This window comes from Zingiber officinale, chromosome 4A (assembly GCF_018446385.1).
Source record: "Zingiber officinale cultivar Zhangliang chromosome 4A, Zo_v1.1, whole genome shotgun sequence".
Taxonomy (NCBI): Eukaryota; Viridiplantae; Streptophyta; class Magnoliopsida; order Zingiberales; family Zingiberaceae; genus Zingiber; species Zingiber officinale.
In genome coordinates this window covers 163,333,261-163,353,490 of record NC_055992.1, presented here as the reverse complement: position 1 = coordinate 163,353,490, position 20,230 = coordinate 163,333,261, and the positions used below count along the sequence as shown (strand labels likewise).

Below are 20,230 nucleotides of genomic sequence, written 5' to 3'. Positions count from 1 at the left end.
AAGACATTGATTACAAGGAGACTTTCTCACCTGTGTCGACAACAGACTCTCTTAGGGTAATCATGACACTTGTAGCTCATTATAATTTGGAGTTACATCAAATTGATGTAAAGACTACATTTCTTAATAGAGACATAGAGGAGTCTATATATATTGTGCAACTAAAGAACTTTGAGTCTAAAGACTCAAAACACCTGGTATGTAAATTAAAGAAATCCATTTATGGTTTAAAACAGACATCCCGTCAGTGATATCAGAAATTTGATTAAGTGGTTACCTCATTTGGATTTAAAGAGAACCCTATTGATCAGTGCATATATGTCAAGTTCAGTGGAGCAAGTTTGTTATACTTGTTTTGTATGTGGACAATATATTGTTTACGAGCAATAATAAAGGTATGGTGCATCAAATCAAGTCATTTCTATCTGATAATTTTGAAATTAAAGATCTTGGTAAAGCAACCTTTGTTTTAGGCATACAGATCTATTGTAATCGTTCAAGAGGCATTCTTGGACTTTCACAACAGACCTATATTGAAAAGATGCTTATAAGGTATGATATGCAGAACTGTACACCTGGTAACACATCTGCGTCAAGAGGTGATAAATTCAGCTTGCAGTAGTGTCCATGACTTGAACTTGAAATAAAAGAGATGGAGCAATTCCCATATGCGTCAGCAGTGGGAAGTCTTATAAATCCACAAGTTTATACTCGACCAGATATAGTATTTATAGTGGGAATGTTAGGTAAATATGTTAGTAATTCAGGACTGCCACACTAGAAAGTGGTAAAAAGAGTGATGCGATATTTGCAAAGAACTAAAGGACATATGCTCACGTTTCAGTGATCATATCACTTGGAGGTGATTGGATATTCAGACTCTGATTTATTGGATGCTTGGATAGCAGGAGGTCCATTTCGGTCTATATCTTCATGCTTGCTAGAGGGGTTATATCTTGGAAGAATGTTAAGCAGATGCTAATAGCCACTTCTACTATGGAGCCAGAGTTGATAGCATGCTATGAAGCATCTAATCACGGGATTTGACTGCGGAACTTCATCACAGCATTGCATATCGTTGATGGCATTGACAAGCCATTGAGGATTTACTGTGATAATAAAGCCGTAGAACTTTATGCCAAGAACAACCGTAGTTAGTCGAAGTCTAAACACGTCGACATCAAGTTTCTAACGGTTAAAGAAAGAGTTCAGAGTTGTCAGATTATGGTAGAGCATATCAGCACAGATTTCATGTTGGTCGATCCACTCACCAAAGACTTAGTGCCTAATGTGTTTTATGCGCATGTTGTGGATATGAGAGTCCTTCTTATGGAAGAATAACTCATCTAATAGGAGTCTGTATTTATTACTCTATGTTAATTAATAAAGATGAACATTTAATTTGATTATTGTATGTACTGAAAATTTAAAACATTAATGAAAATTTATATGTTTGTTTGAGACTCTGACTATGATATCATTATTTACTGTTGCTATTTAGTATTTGGTGTTTGTAAATAGGATATTATACAGTTTGGATCATGATTTACTATTGCAGTTTAGCATAAAGTATTTTACAAATATGATTTGACATCTTTTGAGGTCATCTTAAGACCAGTTGAAAATTGACATGTATTGATCATATTTCATATAATTTTTACTCTACACATCTACATCTTGATCTATGTCATTAATGACATTGATATTGTGATTACTATTAAGGCTTGTTACAATCATATACAGTAGGTATGACCTCTTTAGTCCTATACTAATAAAGTTAATGGACCAGATTGTTTGCATGGTTATCATGTGCCCATAAAGTTTGATATCAACTAAAGTTTTACTTGTATTCCACATACAACTCACATATAGCCTAAGTGGGAGATTGTTGAATATAATTATTCCTATTAGGTGGGCTTATTTGTAAGTTGCATATGTAAATATGATCTGAATCCTTTAAAGTGATTTAACTTAGATTTATTGGGTTCGGTTGTTAGATGTAAATCTTGTATGTGTAGAACCTTCAGTCTCGTATATATTATTATCTATATGTTGATAATAGATGTTTAGTATATATATGGACTTATAGTCCCTCATCTATTATTATCTATGGGCTGATAATAGATGTCCACTATATATAGAGTTGGTCCCCAATGGCTTAGGGAATCATCTTGACATAGTTTTGTTCTCCATTGACAAGAAGATTTACGACACCGTCATCCCTTAAGCCCCTTGGAAGACATTTCTTTCCGTTGCATCTTCTTTCACAGAAATCAAGCCGACAATGCTAAAGACAAGGATATGACTCTTCAATCAGGTTCCTTGTCATATTTGTTTATGTACTTATTTTTCTTATGTCATGTTCTTGATGAAACGAAGATTCATGCTCATATGTTTTTATTTTTTCCTATTCGAATTCTTATTTTGATTGTCTAGAATTTATGCGGCTTAAGTTTTACAAAATTTTATCATGCTTCACTTCCTTTTCTCTCCCTCGTGTTTACTGTCTTTTTTTTTCCATAGGAATTTCGAAAAGACTCCTTCCTCTCTTCTCTTCTCTTCTCTTCCATCTCTTTTCTTCCTTAATCTTCTTTGTCTCTTATAAATCATGTGAGTTTTCTTTCCCATTGTGATTATTATCGATCGCCATCCCCTCTCATCCACTTGCTTGATTGCCGGAGGAAAGGGGAGAAGGAGAGGACGGAACAGTGGAGGGAATCCGGCTCCACGGCATGACAAAGACGTCTCATAGATCATGAGGGGCTTTACTACAAAAGCAACACTGAAGCCTCTGTTTTTCATTTATACGAAGGTAAAAAATGATTCATTTGCCAGCTCGTCAACGAAACAGGTAAAGCAGTTGATTACAGCATAGAGAAGGACACCCATCCGGCTAACTGCCCGGGATCTACTCTTTTTCTTATACGCAATTATATTACACACTTACTTGTTCCACATGTACTATTTTTTACATACATACAAGCACGAAAATAAATAGAATAAAATAAATAAAGATTTAAAAAAAAAACTTGTGGTCGGATGAAAATTTCACTTACCTGAATATAAACTCATCTACTCGGACTCATTTCACTCTATATATTTATAATCTCCACGGTTATACCATATACCTATTAAAAAGTATATAATTAAAATATATATTGATTACCATGAGACATGAGTTGCTAAACAGAACAAAAGAGAAGTCTCGATCTGCATAGTTCACACATTCCTACCGCACACTGAAAGATTCCACACTCCATGCCTCAAGAATCGAGATGCACAGGTTGAAATGGTTAATAAACTAATTGAGGTATAAATGGTTAATCCAAATCGATTATATTAGTAAACTAATTTGAATTAATCAGATTTTAAATTGTTTTGAAAGAACCATTGTGTGATAATTGATATGATGCTCCTCTCTAGCCAAGGTCTCATGCATGTGTAGCTCACATGCAAATGTTGATTAAATTAGTCACTAGCCAAAGCGTGCAATTTAAATAATGATTAGCAAAAGCATCACCACATGTTACTGGAGGAAAAAAAAAACATATTATTTAGTGTATGTTTTATGCTCATTGTTATCTAATTTTTGTTCTAGGACTAGATTCATGAATAAACATCTTTGACGTTCATTATTCTGAAAAATATATCTCATAATTTTGAAATCGTCAAAAAAAAAAAAAAATTATCATACAACAACACAATAATGTAATAATATTTCAACTTTGATAAAATATTTTTTTTTTGCATTTTAATAATAATAAATAATAATACTAATAGAAAAGAGGCTCTGGGTCTCAACAGGTCAAAAAGTTGGGCCGAGCCCATACGAAAGAGAACATATGGATTGCCTCTTTAATGCTCTTCATTCTCTCCTTATCGACTGTATCCCTCGATCTCCTCTCCGTCAATCGCCGCCGGAGGCGTCTTCGTCACCGGTACCGATGCAAAGCCCAGTAGATGCCCTCGAAGACACACCATTTTAAGCGTGCTCGGTGAGAGGCGCTTTCAGTAGGGTTCTTACTTCTAATTGGATCGAGACGAGTAAATTGGTTTCATTCTCTTATTTTTGCAATACTTGTTCAAAATAAGCGATGAACTTCTGCTTGATTTCGTGCTCGATTTGTGATTCCATTGCGTTGTGTTTTGATTAAGAAGGTCACCAGCTTAAATTCCGATCTTTGCTCGATGAACTTGGGGTTCCTTGCAGTCTTGTGTGGTTTCATGAGTTTGGATGAGGTGGGCCTGCAAGGAGTCGAGTTCCTTCGTCCTATTCACATGTGCCATGGCTTATCCCGCCTTCCGGACTCTTCTCTTTCGCCTTCCATGTCGCACTCAGCGTTCTCCAATCAAAGAGTGGGAATCCTTAACACCCCTCTCTCAGGGATTTCGACCCTAGTCCAATGGCTTCCTCCTACCTCCTCCTCTTGACTCTCCCTAAAATCCCTTCCTCTTCGCCAATCTCCTTTCGCCCGAAGCTCCAGCCTTGGCAACCTCGTAGCCTTAGGCTCCTATCCCGCCGGAGAGATGGACGCTCCCCGATGTTCTCGGCCCAGGACCAGGAAGAGCTTCCCAAATCGTCGTCTTCTCCTGTTGCCGTCGCCACTAATGAAGATGGTAACAACGGGTCACCAGTGGCCGAAGCCGCAGAGGAAGGAGATCCAGGTGCGGAGGAGGTCCAGCAGCAGGAAGTGGATTGGAAGACGGACGAGGAATTCAAGAAGTTCATGAGCAATCCCTCCATTGAGGCTGCCATCAAACTCGAGAAGAAGCGGGCTGACAGGAAGCTCAGGGACCTTGACCGGGATTCTGATACTAATCTCTTTTCTATGTTTTTGAGGAATCTGCTCAGGGATAGCATAGCCAAGGAGAAGGAGAGGTTGGAGAAGGCGGAAGAGGCATTCAAGGCTCTGGATCTCAACAAGGTAAAATTGAGTTTATGACATCTTTTTTTTGTTCACTTGCACTTGAAATGGAATTTATGCATTTGCAGCTCAAGAACTGCTTTGGTTTTGATACATTCTTTGCTGTGGATGTTCGGAGGTTTGGAGATGGTGGTATTTTTATTGGTAATTTGAGGAGACCAATCGAAGAGGTCATGCCGAGGCTGGAAAAGAAGCTATCCGAGACCGCTGGCCGGGATGTGGTGTTGTGGTTTATGGAGGAGACTAAGGATGACATAACTAAGCAGGTATAATTAGCTCAACTGAAATGTAGCCTCTGCTCGTTTCATTGCCATACTATGTTTTGGATTATCATTGAAACTCTTGCTTCTCTTTTCAGTTACTATTGATTTCTGAACTTTTCTATTTGCTCGTATTCGAATTTCCATATTATCTTCATTTGATTTAGATGACATGGTCCTTCTAGAATAGTTCGTTCATCTAGCCTGCTTTTTTATTTTTTAACTCCATTGTGTAACCTCAATACTCTACCCAAAACAAAACGGTCCTCTTTACTTCTTCAAGCCAAAGGAAGCATTTGAACATTCAAGGTTAGCTAAGAGAAGAACCTACTAGAATAAAACAGTTCAACTTAATACCTGTGCACGAGTTAGCTTATGAAATCAACAAAGAAGATCATGAAATGACAAATAAGAGAGCTAGCCTGGAAATTGTAGTTAGCTTAGTTAGGATAACATCCTTATTTCTCTGTGCACGAGTTTCATTTTTCTGAAGCAGTATCTGTGAAATTTTTAATCCTTTCTATGTAGGTGTGTGTGGTTCAACCCAAAGCTGAAATCGATCTTCAATTTGAGTCAACAACGCTGAGCACGCCATGGGGATATGTGAGTGCCATAGCGCTGTGTGTTGCAACATTTGGAACCATAGCATTGATGAGCGGCTTCTTCCTTAAGCCTGGTGCTACTTTTGACAACTACATAGCAGATGTTCTCCCTCTTTTCAGCGGCTTTCTTTTGATTTTAGGTGTATCCGAGGTATGAAATTCATGTTTTACTAAATTATCAGCCACATATTGAGTTCTAATTTAGATTGGCATTGCTTCCTTGTTCTACTCTTGCTGTTGGTTTTATGGTAATGAAAGCTCTGCTGACTTACAGATTACAACAAGGGTAACAGCAGCTCAATATGGTGTCAAGCTCAGTCCATCATTCCTTGTGCCATCAAATTGGACTGGATGCTTAGGGGTGATGAATAACTACGAATCACTCTTGCCCAATAAAAAGGCTCTGTTTGACATCCCTGTTGCACGCACTGCCAGTGCATATATAACATCTCTAGCCCTCGCCATCACTGCTTTTGTAGTTGATGGTAGTTTCAATGGTGGAGACAATGCTCTGTAAGAATCTAACTACTCCTCAGGGCCAAACACATCCTTGAGTCAACTAGAGATCTTGTAAGATGACATATTTTTTTAAAAAAAAAACTTATGCTTTTCTTCTCGTTTTCTCCTTGCTACAGATTTATTAGGCCGCAGTTCTTCTATAACAACCCACTTCTTTCTTTCATTCAACTGGTGATAGGACCATATGCCGATGAATTGGGTAATGTATTGCCAAATGCAGTTGAAGGAGTTGGAGTACCTGTTGATCCTCTTGCTTTCGCTGGACTTTTAGGTATACGGGTTCTTCATAGTGTAGTAACTATTCTTTTTTGCCTTCTGGGGCATAACATGGTCTATTGTCGGCTTTAAGATCTATATGATTTATTGACATTGTCAACTGTCAAGAAAATTATATGTGCAGAATGTTTAGGAATTAATTGAGAATCACAAGGAAAGCATATAGATTTTAAGCCGACAATAGACTAGATTAAAGCATATAGATCTTATATTTGCAAATATAATTCCTGACATCAAAGTTCTGGTAGGTTAGGTTGAGTGAAGCTCGATGGATAAGTCAGACCAATTGGGGCGATTCGATTGAACGGTAAAATAGTTGGTCGAGCTGAACAAGTTGAATGTGCCAACTGACTGGAAACGGTGTAATAGGTCAATCAAATGGGTTGTGGTGAATGCGTTGATTGATTGAGTTAGATTGACTAGTTGGCTGGCCGAACAAGTCACTTGCATCATTATTAAACTTGAACTGAATAAATCGGTCCAATTGGAAAGAGTCAAACTTAGTTTTCATCAGGTCTGGTTCTTGAATTGGATCAGATAGACATGTAAACATGTCAAAAACTAGTTGAAGCGACTGGTTGTTGTCAAACCGACAATGGAAGAGAAAATAATGAATTCATTCACTTATCTATCCATAAAGTAAACAAAACTAAAGGATTAATTATGCAATATTTTTGTGCATATTTATCCATAATTCATGCTTACTGATTCCTCTTTCTTCTTTTTTGTTTTTTTTCATCCCATTGCCGGGAGTAAACAATCTCTAATTTTTTTAAATATTAAATTTTCCTTTCGAAAGTTTCTTTTATACCTCAACTATGACAATGACCATGTATGTTGCAGGGATAGTTGTGACATCATTGAACCTACTACCATGCGGAAGGCTCGAAGGAGGGCGTATCGCGCAGGCTCTTTTTGGAAGGAATACTGCAACAATATTATCATTTGCGACTTCCTTGCTTCTCGGAATAGGTGGTCTCAGTGGCAGTGTGCTCTGTTTAGCCTGGGGCCTATTTGCTACGTTCTTCCGCGGTGGGGAAGAACTCCCGGCGAAGGACGAAATATCTCCGCTCGGCGACAACCGCTACGCTTGGGGCTTTGTCTTGGCCTTGATTTGCTTCCTTACCCTACTTCCAAATGGCGGTGGCACATTCTCCAGCTCCTTCTTTAACGCTCCATTTTCCAGAGGAGATGTGTATTGACCGAATTATTTCTTTAATCTCTTCTTTCCCTGTTAAATTTGTGTCATGTGCGTGTAAAGTACAAATGCTGAAAAAGAGCCATCGCAATTAATTATGTTGTTGAATGGTGTAATAAATGTACCTTTTTTTGCATTTATTTAGGTCTCATAATTTTGTTCAGTCTCATTCAACTTTTTAAGTTCGATATGGGTTGTGCCATGAATGCTTACGCTACCTGTAATAATATTTGTTTTTTTAAAAAAAACAATGTATATTATCCTATTTATCTTATATTGTTTTCTTTATTTTTAAAAATTTTAAATTTAGAATTTATGATTTAATTTTTAGGATTTAATTACAATATTAAAAATAAATTTTTTTTTTAAAAATACACATACGATATATCTGTACGTCCGTGGACGACGAGTACAATTCAAGTGTCCTGATCCTTACAAGTATATCAAGGCGTCTGGAAGAATTTCTAAACACTTAGATTGCATTCGGTGGCCCACAGATATAGAGAATAAAATTCTTTTATATATATATATATATATATATAACATTCATCCGGCGATACGGACGCAAGATCCTTTTTGAGGGGAGTCAATGACACGTAAAGGTCAAAAATTAAGGGCAATATGAGGTTCGGCCGATCAGATAAGGGTCGGGTCAATCGACCGAACGGGGTAGAACAGAATCAAAGACAACCCGACGGGGAGTCGGGTTTCCGACACTCATGGTGACGACCGAGCGGGGCCGCCGCTCGGCCAAAGCATAAAAACAGCAAGGCTGTGAACAGTCTCAGCCTAGCCGAGCACGCGACTGGGAGTCCTCCTGGTCGAACCGATAATGTGCTTGCCGAGCGGGTGGGCGCTCGGCGCGGGTAAAAGAGGACAAGGGCAAAGGGACATTGGGGAACATCTTCTGACAACAGGCATGTTCAACGATCAAACCATACGCAAAATCTTACGACAGAAGGTTCTGCTGTCCCCATCAGAGAGGTTCTCGGATTGTAGCAGTATGATGTTAGGCATGTTCCTCTGGTAAGTCCATGATAAGGTATGGACAAAGGACACGTATATGCCTCGTTAGGTGTGTCTGAGCCTCCCCACAGCTCTATATAAGAGCCCTCAGACTTCGGCGGAGGTACGTGATCACGTGATTTCACATCTTCGAAGCTACTATCATTTTCCTCTTGTCTGACTTGAGCGTCGAGGGTCGTCGCCGGTAACCCCTTCCCGGCCCGACTTCCTTACATGTTCGCCGGAGATCCCTACGGCCGGTCAGAGACCCACGTCATCAGTTGGAAGAGCGCCACGTGCTCAGCGTCCATCAATTCAGAGTTCAGACATGATCAAACATAATATTAAATATTTTTTTATTATTTTTTAAAACTCCCAGCTATTAATCAAATTTTATCTTTCAAATTTATGGGAGAGAATCCTCTAGTCCATTTGTTTATGAATCAAAAATGGTCCACAACGTAATTGTAATCTGATGATGATTACAATTCGATCCATCCATAATTGATTATGATCCTCTTGAGTTTACTTTCTTACTCAGGTTGTAATTTAGATCGAGACAGACGACGGAGGTTGTCCGGAGGTTGTCGCGGTAGACGGGTGGCCAGGTTGTTGGGCGTTGAGTGAGAACAAGCATCTGCTCTGACTTAAACTATAATTTAAATGGGAAGATAAATTCAAGAGAGATTGTAACCCAATTGTAATCACAATTCAATTGCAATTGGGTTGTGTTATGGATCATCTTTGGTCCAAAAAATGGATCAGAGGATCCATATAAAAAATTAGGGGGTTGTCTAATAATATTAAATATATATATTTAAAAAAAAATAAAAAATAATTTGAGGCGCTTATAGGGCGTGCGACGTAAAAAGTGTGACACCATCAAAACTCTCGGAGTTAATTGTATTATGTGTTAAATGTTTAGTTTTTAATAGAATTTATTTTTATTTTTAGTTAATATATGTTTTTTTAAGTTAGCATGAAGTATCTAACACTACGAATATTTTCATCGATAATCAACATAAGTTAAAAAATACTGATAAAGATTTATCCAGCAAATGTTTTTAGATTATTTTTTATCGGAAAAAAATCTCTTATGACAATTGAAATTTAAATTTTTTTTACTACAATAAAAGGATACCTTTTTTATTTTTTATTTTTCTATTTAAAGATTGAATTTAAGTTTCGATCAATTTATACATGAGTTTTTGTAATGAGATGTTGGCTAATGAGTCGTTTATTATGAATATTTTTTAATTTATCATAAATTAATAAAAAAAAATTATGGACCATATCGATTATCAAAAGAATTAATCGGCGATACACATATATGAATTTTTATTTTCGTCTCCCTTAAAATAAATAATGAGTCAGATTTCATATTCTTATGATAGAAACACATATCCATTTTTTGCCGGCCAATTAAAGACGACATAATTGTGATTGCGAATTTGCGACAAGAAATTATTAAAATAATAATAATAATAATAATAATAATTTCAAGATATTGGGAAGGTGATCGAACCACTAAAAACTGTGAGGCAATCTATTCCAACACGAGGACTTGTTTCCGAACGCACATTTTTTTATAAATTAAATATGAAAAATAAAGAAGACGACAAACTCAAAATCTAAACAAAAGCAAATTTCCAACTCTTTGTCTTATAAAATTTACATTATATTTTAAAGGACATTTTTAAAAATTTCAAATTATTAAACTCTCATTTTTACATATTAATTTTACTTATAATAAATATATTATTTATATGCTACTTTGCTTTTTTAATAGAATAAAATAAGATTTAAAAGTAAGAGAATAAAATGTGCAAGATGATTCTGAAATTATTAAGAAAATTTTGAAATAACGCAAGTATATCGATGTAATTGATTCCGAATAGCTCTGTCGACGGTGGAAATTTGTCCTGGTAAAATCGATGAATCAGTTCTATTATCTAAGGCAAGCGGTGGTGCCACGTAGAAACTTCAAAACAGCTGGCAATTGGCCGTACAGAAAAGACCCAAGTTGTCATGTCAGTATGCGGTCACGTCAGTGCAAGGCAAACCCGGAAACCTTTCAAAGAAAAACAAATTATCACGTTCTGCACTTGTAAAATAGCTTTATAACGCTTGTACCTATTAGAAATGATGAAGATTTACATAATTTAGTTATATTATTTAAAAGTTTTAGAAGGTTTTTTTTTTTTTAAATGACTGAATTTTAGTTCTAATGATGTTAAGCTCAAGAATAAAATTGTAAAGATAAAAAAACGTAACATACAATTTACAAGGTAAGAGTGAATAACTTAAATAATAATAGAATATTTCTTTTTTAAAAATGTTAATCTCCCAAATTGCACAGGGCGAAGCATAGAAGGTGGAGATAAGAGCGGAGTACGATACTCTCATTGCAATGTTATTTACGTGGAGAACAAAAAAAAGCTTCAATTGCAGTAAAGGTGCGACTATCGAGGGAGGGAGAGAGAGAGAGAAAGCGATCGGTGTGATACCGTGTTCCGAGCAAATTAGAAGAGGCTTCTCTTCCAGCGGAGTAGGCGATGGCGGATCAGTACCTCCTGGGAACAATCATGGCTTCGATCCTAATGTTTTTTCTGCTGGTCGGGTTCTGGGGGTGCAAGCGGAAGGCTCACTTGGCTCCGGGAAACCGGAGTTCTTGTGCTATTCGCGCTGAAAAGGGAGGCAGTGGCACAGACGTTATTGTCGTCGGCGCTGGAGTCGCCGGCTCTGCCCTAGCGTACACGCTTGGAAAGGTGAGGCGTGCCTTTGCTTCGCTCTTCGATTTTCCAGAAGTACGTTTTGAATTCTTCGATGCCGACAGGAAATAGGACAATTTTCTATACTTATTGCTTTTATAAAAAATTTGGCTCATTTTTTCGCTTTTGAATATATCTCGGGTTTTGTAAGTTGATTTCTTTAGCCTTAATCTTTTATTTTTTTTTTAGATGAGAAAATTATGCTTAATGCATTACTAGCGCTCCTAATTTTCATTAGTTATCTATGCTTTCATCCCCTGTGTTTTCCTCCTTTGAGTGTTTGTGACGAGTGTAAATTAGTGTTTGTACTCGAGAGCTGTGTTTCACTCTTGTGGAAAACTAACATTTTGTGAAGAAAATGCACTCCTGACTCCTGAGTAGATTATTGCAAGAGACTGCGAAAAAAATCGTGGGTTTCTATGTAAATTTCATAAGTCATTTATGTTGTTCAAGTTGCTTCCGTTGCTAGTTTATCAAATGGCAAACTACCATCTCACAATCTAATGTATTTGTTGTCAATGATACGCATCTGACCAGTCAATTTGGTTGAGAATGTTAGATTATATAATTTAGATTATATAATCGATTAGAATTATTTGTTATAGCCTTGAGGGCAATTTGATCTTTTACCTTTTCAGTTTAGAATTTAGATATAGTCTTTTACCTTTTCAATTTATGGATTAGATTTTTTTCTTGTAATTAACTATATAAGGCCTTGTACTCTTTATTTCTCAATTTAATTTTGGATTCAATAATATGGCTAGTTTTTCCTTTCTCTTATTTTTTACATGGTATCAGAGTGATTTTCCATCTTTGACCTAATTTTTTCTGCCGCCCCCTGTTATTGTTTCATGTTGCCATTGCCGTCTCCTATTGTTGCTATTGATTTCTGCGCCGACATCTATTTTCTGTCCTGCTGTCGTTGATTTCGGTGCCGACATCTATTTTCTATCGATTGCGCCGACGTCCTATGTTGCCGATTTCTACATTTGACATCCTTTTCTGTCTCAGATTCTTTGTGTGACCACGGGTCGTCCTGATATTAGTTTTTGCAGATCATACAAATGTATATCCTTACAGTTTGGTTATTCTGAGAATTATTTGCTCTGTCATCATGCTTGGTTGTGCAGATACTTCATGGAAATCTGATTCATATTTGTTTGAGCAGTTTCAACAGTTCCTTGCTTCACAACACACTGCCAAATCAGCTTCCTCTCATATAGGTTTGTCGTCGTCTAGTATTTCAGGTATATCTTCATCCTTATGGATTTTGGATTCTGGTGCCTCCCATCATATGTCATCCAATTTGTCATCTTTTGTTTCTTTTTCTCCCAGTTCATCTATATCTATTGTGAATGCTGATGGTACTCCAATATCATTAGTTGGTGTTGGTTCAATTGTTACATCTTCTTTATCTCTTATTAATATTTATTATATTCCGAGTCTTACTTTAAATCTTGTTTCTGTTAGTCAATTATGTGAGTCTGGATACCTAGTCTTTTTTTCTTCATCCAATTGTTATGTTCAGGACCCTCAATCTCAGAGGTTAATTGGGACAGGTCATAGGCAAGGAAGACTCTATATTTTAGATTAACTCAAATTACCAGAAGTTGTAGCTTCGAGTGTGGATTTATCGTCATTTCATCTAAATCATTCATCTTCTGATTTTTATTTATGACACTCTCGCTTAGATCATGTTTCAGCGCCTCGTTTGCAGTTTTTAGCCTTTACAGGAGCATTAGGATCTTTAAAAAATTCTGATATTTCTGATTGTAGTGGTTGTAAACTGGCCAAATTTTCTGCCTTATCATTTTTTAAAAGTTTTTCTTTTTTTTCTGCTCCATTTGAGCTTATCCATTCTGATGTGTGGGGACCCTCTCCTATTCCTACAAAAGGGGGGTCAAGGTATTATGTTTCATTTATTGATGATTGCACTCGTAATTCTTGGGTCTATCTTATGAAACACAGGTCTGATTATCTTACAATTTTCAACAACTTTAGAGCTCTTGTGAAAACAAAATATTCTAGTGTCATAAAGTGTTTCGTTGTGATTTGGGGGGTGAATACACTTCGAATCAATTTTCCCATTTACTTGCTTCGGATGGTACTATTCATCAAACCTCGTGTACAGATACTCCTGAACAAAATGGCGTGGCTGAACGAAAACATAGACATCTTGTTGAAACAACCCGTTCATTTTTATTGTCTGCCAGTGTTCCTAGTGCCTTTTGGGGGGAAGCAATCCTTACTGCTGCTCATTTCATTAATAGAATTCCAACATCACACAATTCAGGTGTGTCACCTTTTGAAAATTGTATAGGTATGCTCCTATTTATTCTTCTTTGCGTGTTTTTGGTTGTACTTGCTTTGTCCTTCGTCCACATGCAGAGCGTAATAAGTTAACCTCTCGGTCTGCTCTTTGTGTCTTTCTGGGTTACGGTGTTAGTCAAAAAGGATATCGTTGCTTTGCTCCCGTTAGTCAAAAATTGTATGTCTCTCGTCATGTTGTGTTTCTTGAGCATATTCTATTCTTTTCTATTCCGGCTAGTTCGCATAATATGACAAAGTCAGATCTGCTTTGCATTGATCCTTTCAATACTGATACTGAGGAAGATTCACCCACAAATCCTACTAGTAGTTCAACTGAATTTGGTACTTTGGTTCCCGAAATATCCGCTCCACATGTTCCTCCTTTTGCCACTACCCAATTATCTTCTGAGGTTGCGGATGATCTTTCTGTCCACCGTTGTCAATCCACTCGTGTTCGTAAGTCTACTAAACTACCGGATTTTGCTTACTCTTGTTATTCTCATTCTTTTGCTTCATTTGTTGCATCTATTCATTGTCTTTCTGAGCCTGAGTCCTATAGAGAAACTATTTGTAATCCACTTTGGCAGAGTGTTATGGCTGAGGAACTAACTGCTTTGCATCAGAGTCATACATGGGATATGGTTCCATTACCACCAGGAAAACATACTATTGGTTCTCGTTGGGTATATAAGATCAAAGCTAAATCTGATGGATCTATCGAACGATACAAAGCTCGTCTTGTTGCTAAAGGATATTCTCAGGAGTATGACATGGATTATGAAGAAGCATTTGCTCCTGTTGCAAAAATGATAACTGTTCGTACTCTGATTGCTGTTGCTTTTGTTTGTCGATGGAGAATATCTCAGATGGATGTCAAGAATGCATTTCTAAATGGTGATCTTCATGAAGAAGTTTATATGACATCTCCTCCTGGTATTTCACACAAACCTGGTGAAGTTTGCAGGCTTCGTAAAGCGCTTTATGGTCTCAAACAAGCACCTCGTGCTTGGTTTGAAAAGTTCTCTACAGTGATTACTTCGTTTGGTTTTCATCCTAGTAATCATGATTCAGCATTGTTTATCAGATGTACGAGTGCAGGTCGCATTCTTTTATCATTATATGTTGATGACATGATTATTACTGGTGATGATTTTGATGGAATTGCTTCCTTGAAGTCTGAGTTGGCTCATTGTTTTGCTATGAAAGACTTAGGTATACTACGCTACTTTCTGGGCATTAAGGTTGCTTTTATCTAAGTCAAAGTATATATCTGACCTGTTTGAGCGTGCTCGTCTTACTGATAATAGAGTTGTTGATACTCCTATTGAGACTAATGCTCGATATTCTCCATCTGATGGCTCACCTTTGTCGGATCCTAGTTTGTACAGAACTATTGTTGGAACCTTAGTTTATCTCACCGTGACCCGTCCAGATATTGCGTATGCTGTTCATGTGGTTAGTCAATTTGTTGCTGCATCAACTACAGTTCATTGGGCTGTTGTTCTTCGTATTCTCAGATATCTTTGGAGCACTCAATTTCAAAGATTTTATTTCCTCCTACGTCATCTCTTGAGCTGCGTGCATACTCTGATGCGGATTGGGCTGGTGATCCTACGGATCGCAAATCTACCACTGGCTTCTGCGTTTTGCTTGGTGATTCCCTCATTTCTTGGAAGAGTAAAAAGCAAGATGTTATTTCTAGATCTTCCACAGAAGCTGAGTATCGTGCCATGGCGTCAACTACTTGTGAGATAGTTTGGTTGCGTTGGTTGCTTGCGGATATGGGTATCTCTCTTCATCAACCTACTTCGTTATATTGTAATTATCAGAGTGCTATTCAAATTACGCGCAATTCAGTTTTTCATGAGCGAACGAAACATATTGAAATTGATTGTCACATTACTCGTCACCATCTTCAGATTGGCACCATCACATTGCCTTTTGTTCCTTCAAAGCTGCAGATTGTTGATATGTTTACCAAGGCTCATTCCGCTTCGCGCTTCCGATTTTTATCTGACAAACTTTCAATGCTTTTGGCTGTAGCATCGTGAATTTGAGGGGGGATGTTAGATTATATAATCTATTAGAATTATTTGTTATAGCCTTGAGGGCAATTTGGTCTTTTACCTTTTCAGTTTAGAATTTAGATATAGTCTTTTACCTTTTCAGTTTATGGTTTAGATTTTTTCTTGTAATTAACTATATAAGGCCTTGTACTCTTTATTTCTCAATTTAATTTTGGATTCAATAATATGGTTAATTTTTTCCTTCTCTTATTTTTTACCGAGAAAATGCACTATGATCTAAGATTAGAAAGTAGTTTCATGGTTGTGATTGATTTTACTCTTATTTACAGGATGGTAGACGTGTGCATGTAATTGAGAGAGATTTGTCTGAACCTGACAGAATTGTTGGTGAACTTTTGCAACCTGGAGGCTACCTAAAATTATTAGAATTGGGCCTCGAAGGTAATCCATCAAATCGATCAGTGTTAATTGAATTTCAATGTTTTTTTGTGCTGGCACCGCACCCTAATGATTTTTGCCAACATTGAAGAATTCATTTTGCGTCTCTACAATTTTCACTTTCTTTTGGAGGAAATGACTAATTTCCTAATTTATGTTTTTGTTCAATGTCTTTTCTGATATCTTCCCATCTTCTCTGTATTTGTCTCAGACTGTGTTGGTGAAATTGATGCTCAACGAATAGTTGGTTATGCCCTTTTTAAAGATGGGAAAAGCACCAGGCTCTCGTACCCATTGGAAAAGCAACATGCTGATGTTGCTGGGAGGAGCTTCCATAATGGCCGTTTCATCCAAAGGATGCGAGAGAAAGCAGCATCCTTGGCTAAGTAACCTTCAAACCATTTGTAGACTTCTGAATATATCTATTTATGATCTTTAGTTGAATAATTTTGCACTTTTAATGTCATACCCAGATCTGTGTTTCGATACAAGCTAGTAAAGGGAATATTTAGCTTACTTGGAAAGAGTTTCCTCATTTAAGACTTCCACAGAGTTGATTAGGGAGATAAAAGGATCCTTGAATATGATGACTAATTCATAAAGATATATATACATAAGTCTCAACAATGTGTTTAAGTGGCTTTTACTAACCTATTGGCTTGGGAAAGCCTGACAAAAAAAAAAAAATGTGGAACCGCCACATCAGCGGTCCCCCCAAAGCCGGTCCTACGGATATGGAGGAATGTAAATACAGGTACACAGTTGAAAGCACATGGTCAGGACGCTAACCTCGGGCAATGACACCCCGAGGATCGAATCCTGGACCTCTCGGCCACGAAACCATGCGCCCCCAGCTGTGCTACGCCTTGGGGACAAAGGGAAACCCTGACAAGTTCGTACAATATGTGGTCTTTCCTATGTTAGCTATAGGCCTATAGCAATGTATTGCATAAGGAAAACAAAATGCATCTTTCTTCCATTAGTTCTTGATACTGCTTTGTTCATAGGCCTGATCTATCTATGCAATACATCATCAAGATTCACTTCATCACATTGAATGCATATTTATACCAATTTAGTTTACATATTTTTTACTTTTGTACTTACAAGTAGATTGTCAACCTTTCTTGCAGTGTCCAGCAGGAGCAGGGAACGGTCACGTCCTTGATTGAAAAAAATGGAACAGTTAAGGGAGTAGTTTACAAGACTAAATCTGGCGAAGAGTGTAAAGCTTTTGCACCACTTACAATTGTGTGTGATGGTTGCTTCTCAAATCTGAGACGTAGACTTTGCTCTCCGAAGGTAACAGACTGTCCTTTGTTCTTCCCAATAAGTATATTGATTTATTTTCATGCTATTTATCATACAACTCTACCATTACACTCTGACACCCAGAAAATGAGATGTTGGATGCTTAGATAATTAGATCTATGTGGGTATTGGATACTCCAAATTTCATGTGTTTTTGCGCAAGATGTAAGCTAGCATCATACATATTTGAACTTAATTGTGAGCTGCAATTCATTATTTATTTCCTCAGGTTGATGTGCCTTCATGCTTTGTTGGTTTGGTTCTTGAAAATTGTCTTCTTCCATTTCCAAACCACGGGCATGTCATCTTAGGAGATCCTTCACCAATACTGTTTTACCCAATAAGTAGTACCGAAGTTCGCTGTCTGGTTGATATACCTGGAAATAAGGTACCTTCTGTTGCCAATGGTGAAATGGCAAATTATCTGAAGACTGTCGTGGCACCTCAGGTACTTTAGAATCAGTTACATGGATTTACTTTGCACCAGAATTCCTATAAAAATTGCTTCAGTTAACAACTAATTTACAAGAAAAAACTAACTTCATATGGCTGATGCAGGTTCCAATTGAACTGCATGCTGCGTTTATTGAGGCCATTGATAAAGGAAACATTAGATCTATGCCAAACAGAAGTATGCCGGCTGCTCCGCATCCCACTCCCGGAGCCCTCTTGTTAGGGGATGCATTTAATATGCGTCACCCACTCACTGGTGGTGGAATGACAGTCGCCTTGTCTGATATTGTTGTGCTTCGGGACCTCCTGAGGCCTCTCCATGATCTCCATGATGCATCCTCTCTTTGCAAATACCTGGAATCTTTCTACACCTTAAGAAAAGTAAGGAATCTCCGTTGCCATTTCTTCTATTTTTGACATGCCGAACGTCATTCATTTAAAAGCTCACATTTTACTTGCAGCCAGTGGCTTCTACCATAAACACATTGGCAGGTGCCTTGTACAAGGTATTCAGTGCCTCTCCTGACAGAGCTAGGATCGAAATGCGACAAGCCTGTTTTGACTACCTGAGTCTTGGAGGCATCTATTCAAGTGGACCAATCGCCTTACTCTCTGGTCTTAATCCTCGTCCAATGAGTTTGGTCGCTCACTTCTTTGCTGTCGCAGTCTATGGGGTCGGACGCCTGCTTCTGCCATTTCCATCTCTCAAGGGATTGTGGATTGGAGCTAGACTGATTTCTGTAAGTAATAAACTTTCTGATCAATGATCGATGATCAACATAGCTGGATGTGGCTGCTTGTGGATCTGTTTTGTCAATGCTCCTTCATCATCCTTCCATTTTTTTTTTCAGAGTGCATCAGGTATAATTTTTCCTATCATAAAGGCAGAAGGGGTTCGGCAGATGTTCTTCCCTGCAACTGTTCCTGCATATTACAGAGTTCCTCCACCCAGCTGAAATTTACTTTGCTTATTCAGCCACGATATCGTCATTGCTATTTGACTGAGGTTTGGCATTAATCACTGAGATGTCTTGAATAATTGATGATGAGTTAGATTGAATGTCAGTTGTATTAAAATTGTTTATGTGACTTTTAATCTGGAGGTATTGATAAGATGGTATGAAGGAAAATTTCATTCCCTCTAGTTTACTCTCTCTAAATGTCTGGAAAATTTTCAAGATCAAGAACTTGATGGTCGTTTTACCCTCCAACTACTAACTACTAAAACTGTTACGTGGCATTAATGGTGATATGGATTTAGTTCTTGTTTACTTCAGCAGAAAGTACAAGTTTAGAGGGGGTGCTTTTACAGGGATAACGGAGGGAAGAATTCTAAACTAGTTTCAGCGGGGGCATTATATAGTCTATGGGGTATCAACTCAGCTCAGTCCGGGGAATATGTTATCTAATGTTGCTATGACAAGAGCAGAACTATGAATCTTCTTGTTTTTACGGCCACGATATTATCCATTTCCCTCTCTAGAGGTAAGACGATGATCATGTTTATCTCTGTTTTTACGGTTCATTTTCAAATTATGTGAGAAGGAAAGGTAAGTTTATATTCGATTGTTAAGTGGTTAGAACACCAGATGATTGGATCTGTATTTTGATAATATCAAAAGGGTTAAAGGTTAAGCTATCTTGTGTGTGACTGAGTTTGTAGGAAAGTCCTAAGTGATCTTAGATAAAGGAAAGTCCTAGTTGAGGTTTGGCATGTGGAAAGTTTTAGTTGTGGTTAGGCAACGAAGTCCTGGTCCAGGGGACTGAGCAAAGTCTTGGCGGGTTGAAGACATTGGGCGAAATCCTAGAGTCGAGGATGTTAAGTGAAAATCTTGGGGGTCGTGAACACTTGGTGGAAGACTGGATGAGTCATGGATTAGATGTTCAGCATGAAATCCTAAAGTTTCAGACACTAAGCAAAAGTTCAGACGGTCTGAAAGACCGGTCTGGCAAAAGGTAAACTCTCTTGAGAGGAGTAGGTGAGGACCCGTTCCCTGAAGAGGGAACAGTAGGCGTCGGTCTGACCTAGAGTTTCAGCGAAATTTAAAGTTAGGATTGGACAGTCCAAAGGTTGTCCAAATCATACTTTATATATTATTTATTACCTATATTAACTCTTTTCTACAGGAAAACTT

At 37.6% G+C, this 20,230-nt stretch overlaps 2 protein-coding genes across 5 annotated transcripts; both read left to right on the top strand.

Annotated features, from left to right (window-relative positions):
• Nucleotides 1–3,884: 3,884 nt before the first annotated feature.
• Nucleotides 3,885–7,943, top strand: LOC121972199 (probable zinc metallopeptidase EGY3, chloroplastic). The gene is made up of 6 exons (XM_042523893.1): nt 3,885–4,925; nt 4,994–5,191; nt 5,714–5,938; nt 6,062–6,300; nt 6,423–6,577; nt 7,426–7,943. The coding sequence occupies exons 1-6, from the start codon at nt 4,404–4,406 to the stop codon at nt 7,782–7,784; spliced, it is 1,698 nt and encodes a 565-aa protein (XP_042379827.1). The 5' UTR covers nt 3,885–4,403; the 3' UTR covers nt 7,785–7,943.
• A 3,261-nt stretch (nt 7,944–11,204) lies between these two features.
• Nucleotides 11,205–19,255, top strand: LOC121972198 (squalene monooxygenase SE1-like). 4 transcript variants are annotated; one of them, XM_042523892.1, is made up of 8 exons: nt 11,205–11,553; nt 16,223–16,334; nt 16,543–16,717; nt 17,465–17,633; nt 17,872–18,090; nt 18,201–18,476; nt 18,557–18,835; nt 18,947–19,255. In XM_042523892.1, exons 1-8 carry the CDS (start codon nt 11,341–11,343, stop codon nt 19,049–19,051), a joined length of 1,548 nt encoding a protein of 515 aa, XP_042379826.1. In that variant the 5' UTR covers nt 11,205–11,340; the 3' UTR covers nt 19,052–19,255. The 4 variants fall into 4 exon arrangements, with proteins under 4 accessions (XP_042379826.1, XP_042379825.1, XP_042379824.1 ...); XM_042523891.1 differs by having other exon boundaries at nt 18,539–18,835; XM_042523890.1 differs by having other exon boundaries at nt 11,205–11,592.
• The last annotated feature ends 975 nt before the right edge of the window (nt 19,256–20,230 follow it).

Coding starts and splice junctions, on each gene's coding strand:
- LOC121972198 (XM_042523889.1), top strand. CDS start 11,341: ATGGCGGATCAGTACCTCCTGGGAACAATCATGGCTTCGATCCTAATG. Junction 16,335..16,542: donor ATTAGAATTGGGCCTCGAAG/GTAATCCATCAA, acceptor TATTTGTCTCAG/ACTGTGTTGGTGAAATTGAT. Junction 18,477..18,538: donor CTTTCTACACCTTAAGAAAA/GTAAGGAATCTC, acceptor TTCATTTAAAAG/CTCACATTTTACTTGCAGCC.
- LOC121972199 (XM_042523893.1), top strand. CDS start 4,404: ATGGCTTCCTCCTACCTCCTCCTCTTGACTCTCCCTAAAATCCCTTCC. Junction 5,192..5,713: donor AGGATGACATAACTAAGCAG/GTATAATTAGCT, acceptor CTTTCTATGTAG/GTGTGTGTGGTTCAACCCAA. Junction 6,578..7,425: donor TGCTTTCGCTGGACTTTTAG/GTATACGGGTTC, acceptor TGTATGTTGCAG/GGATAGTTGTGACATCATTG.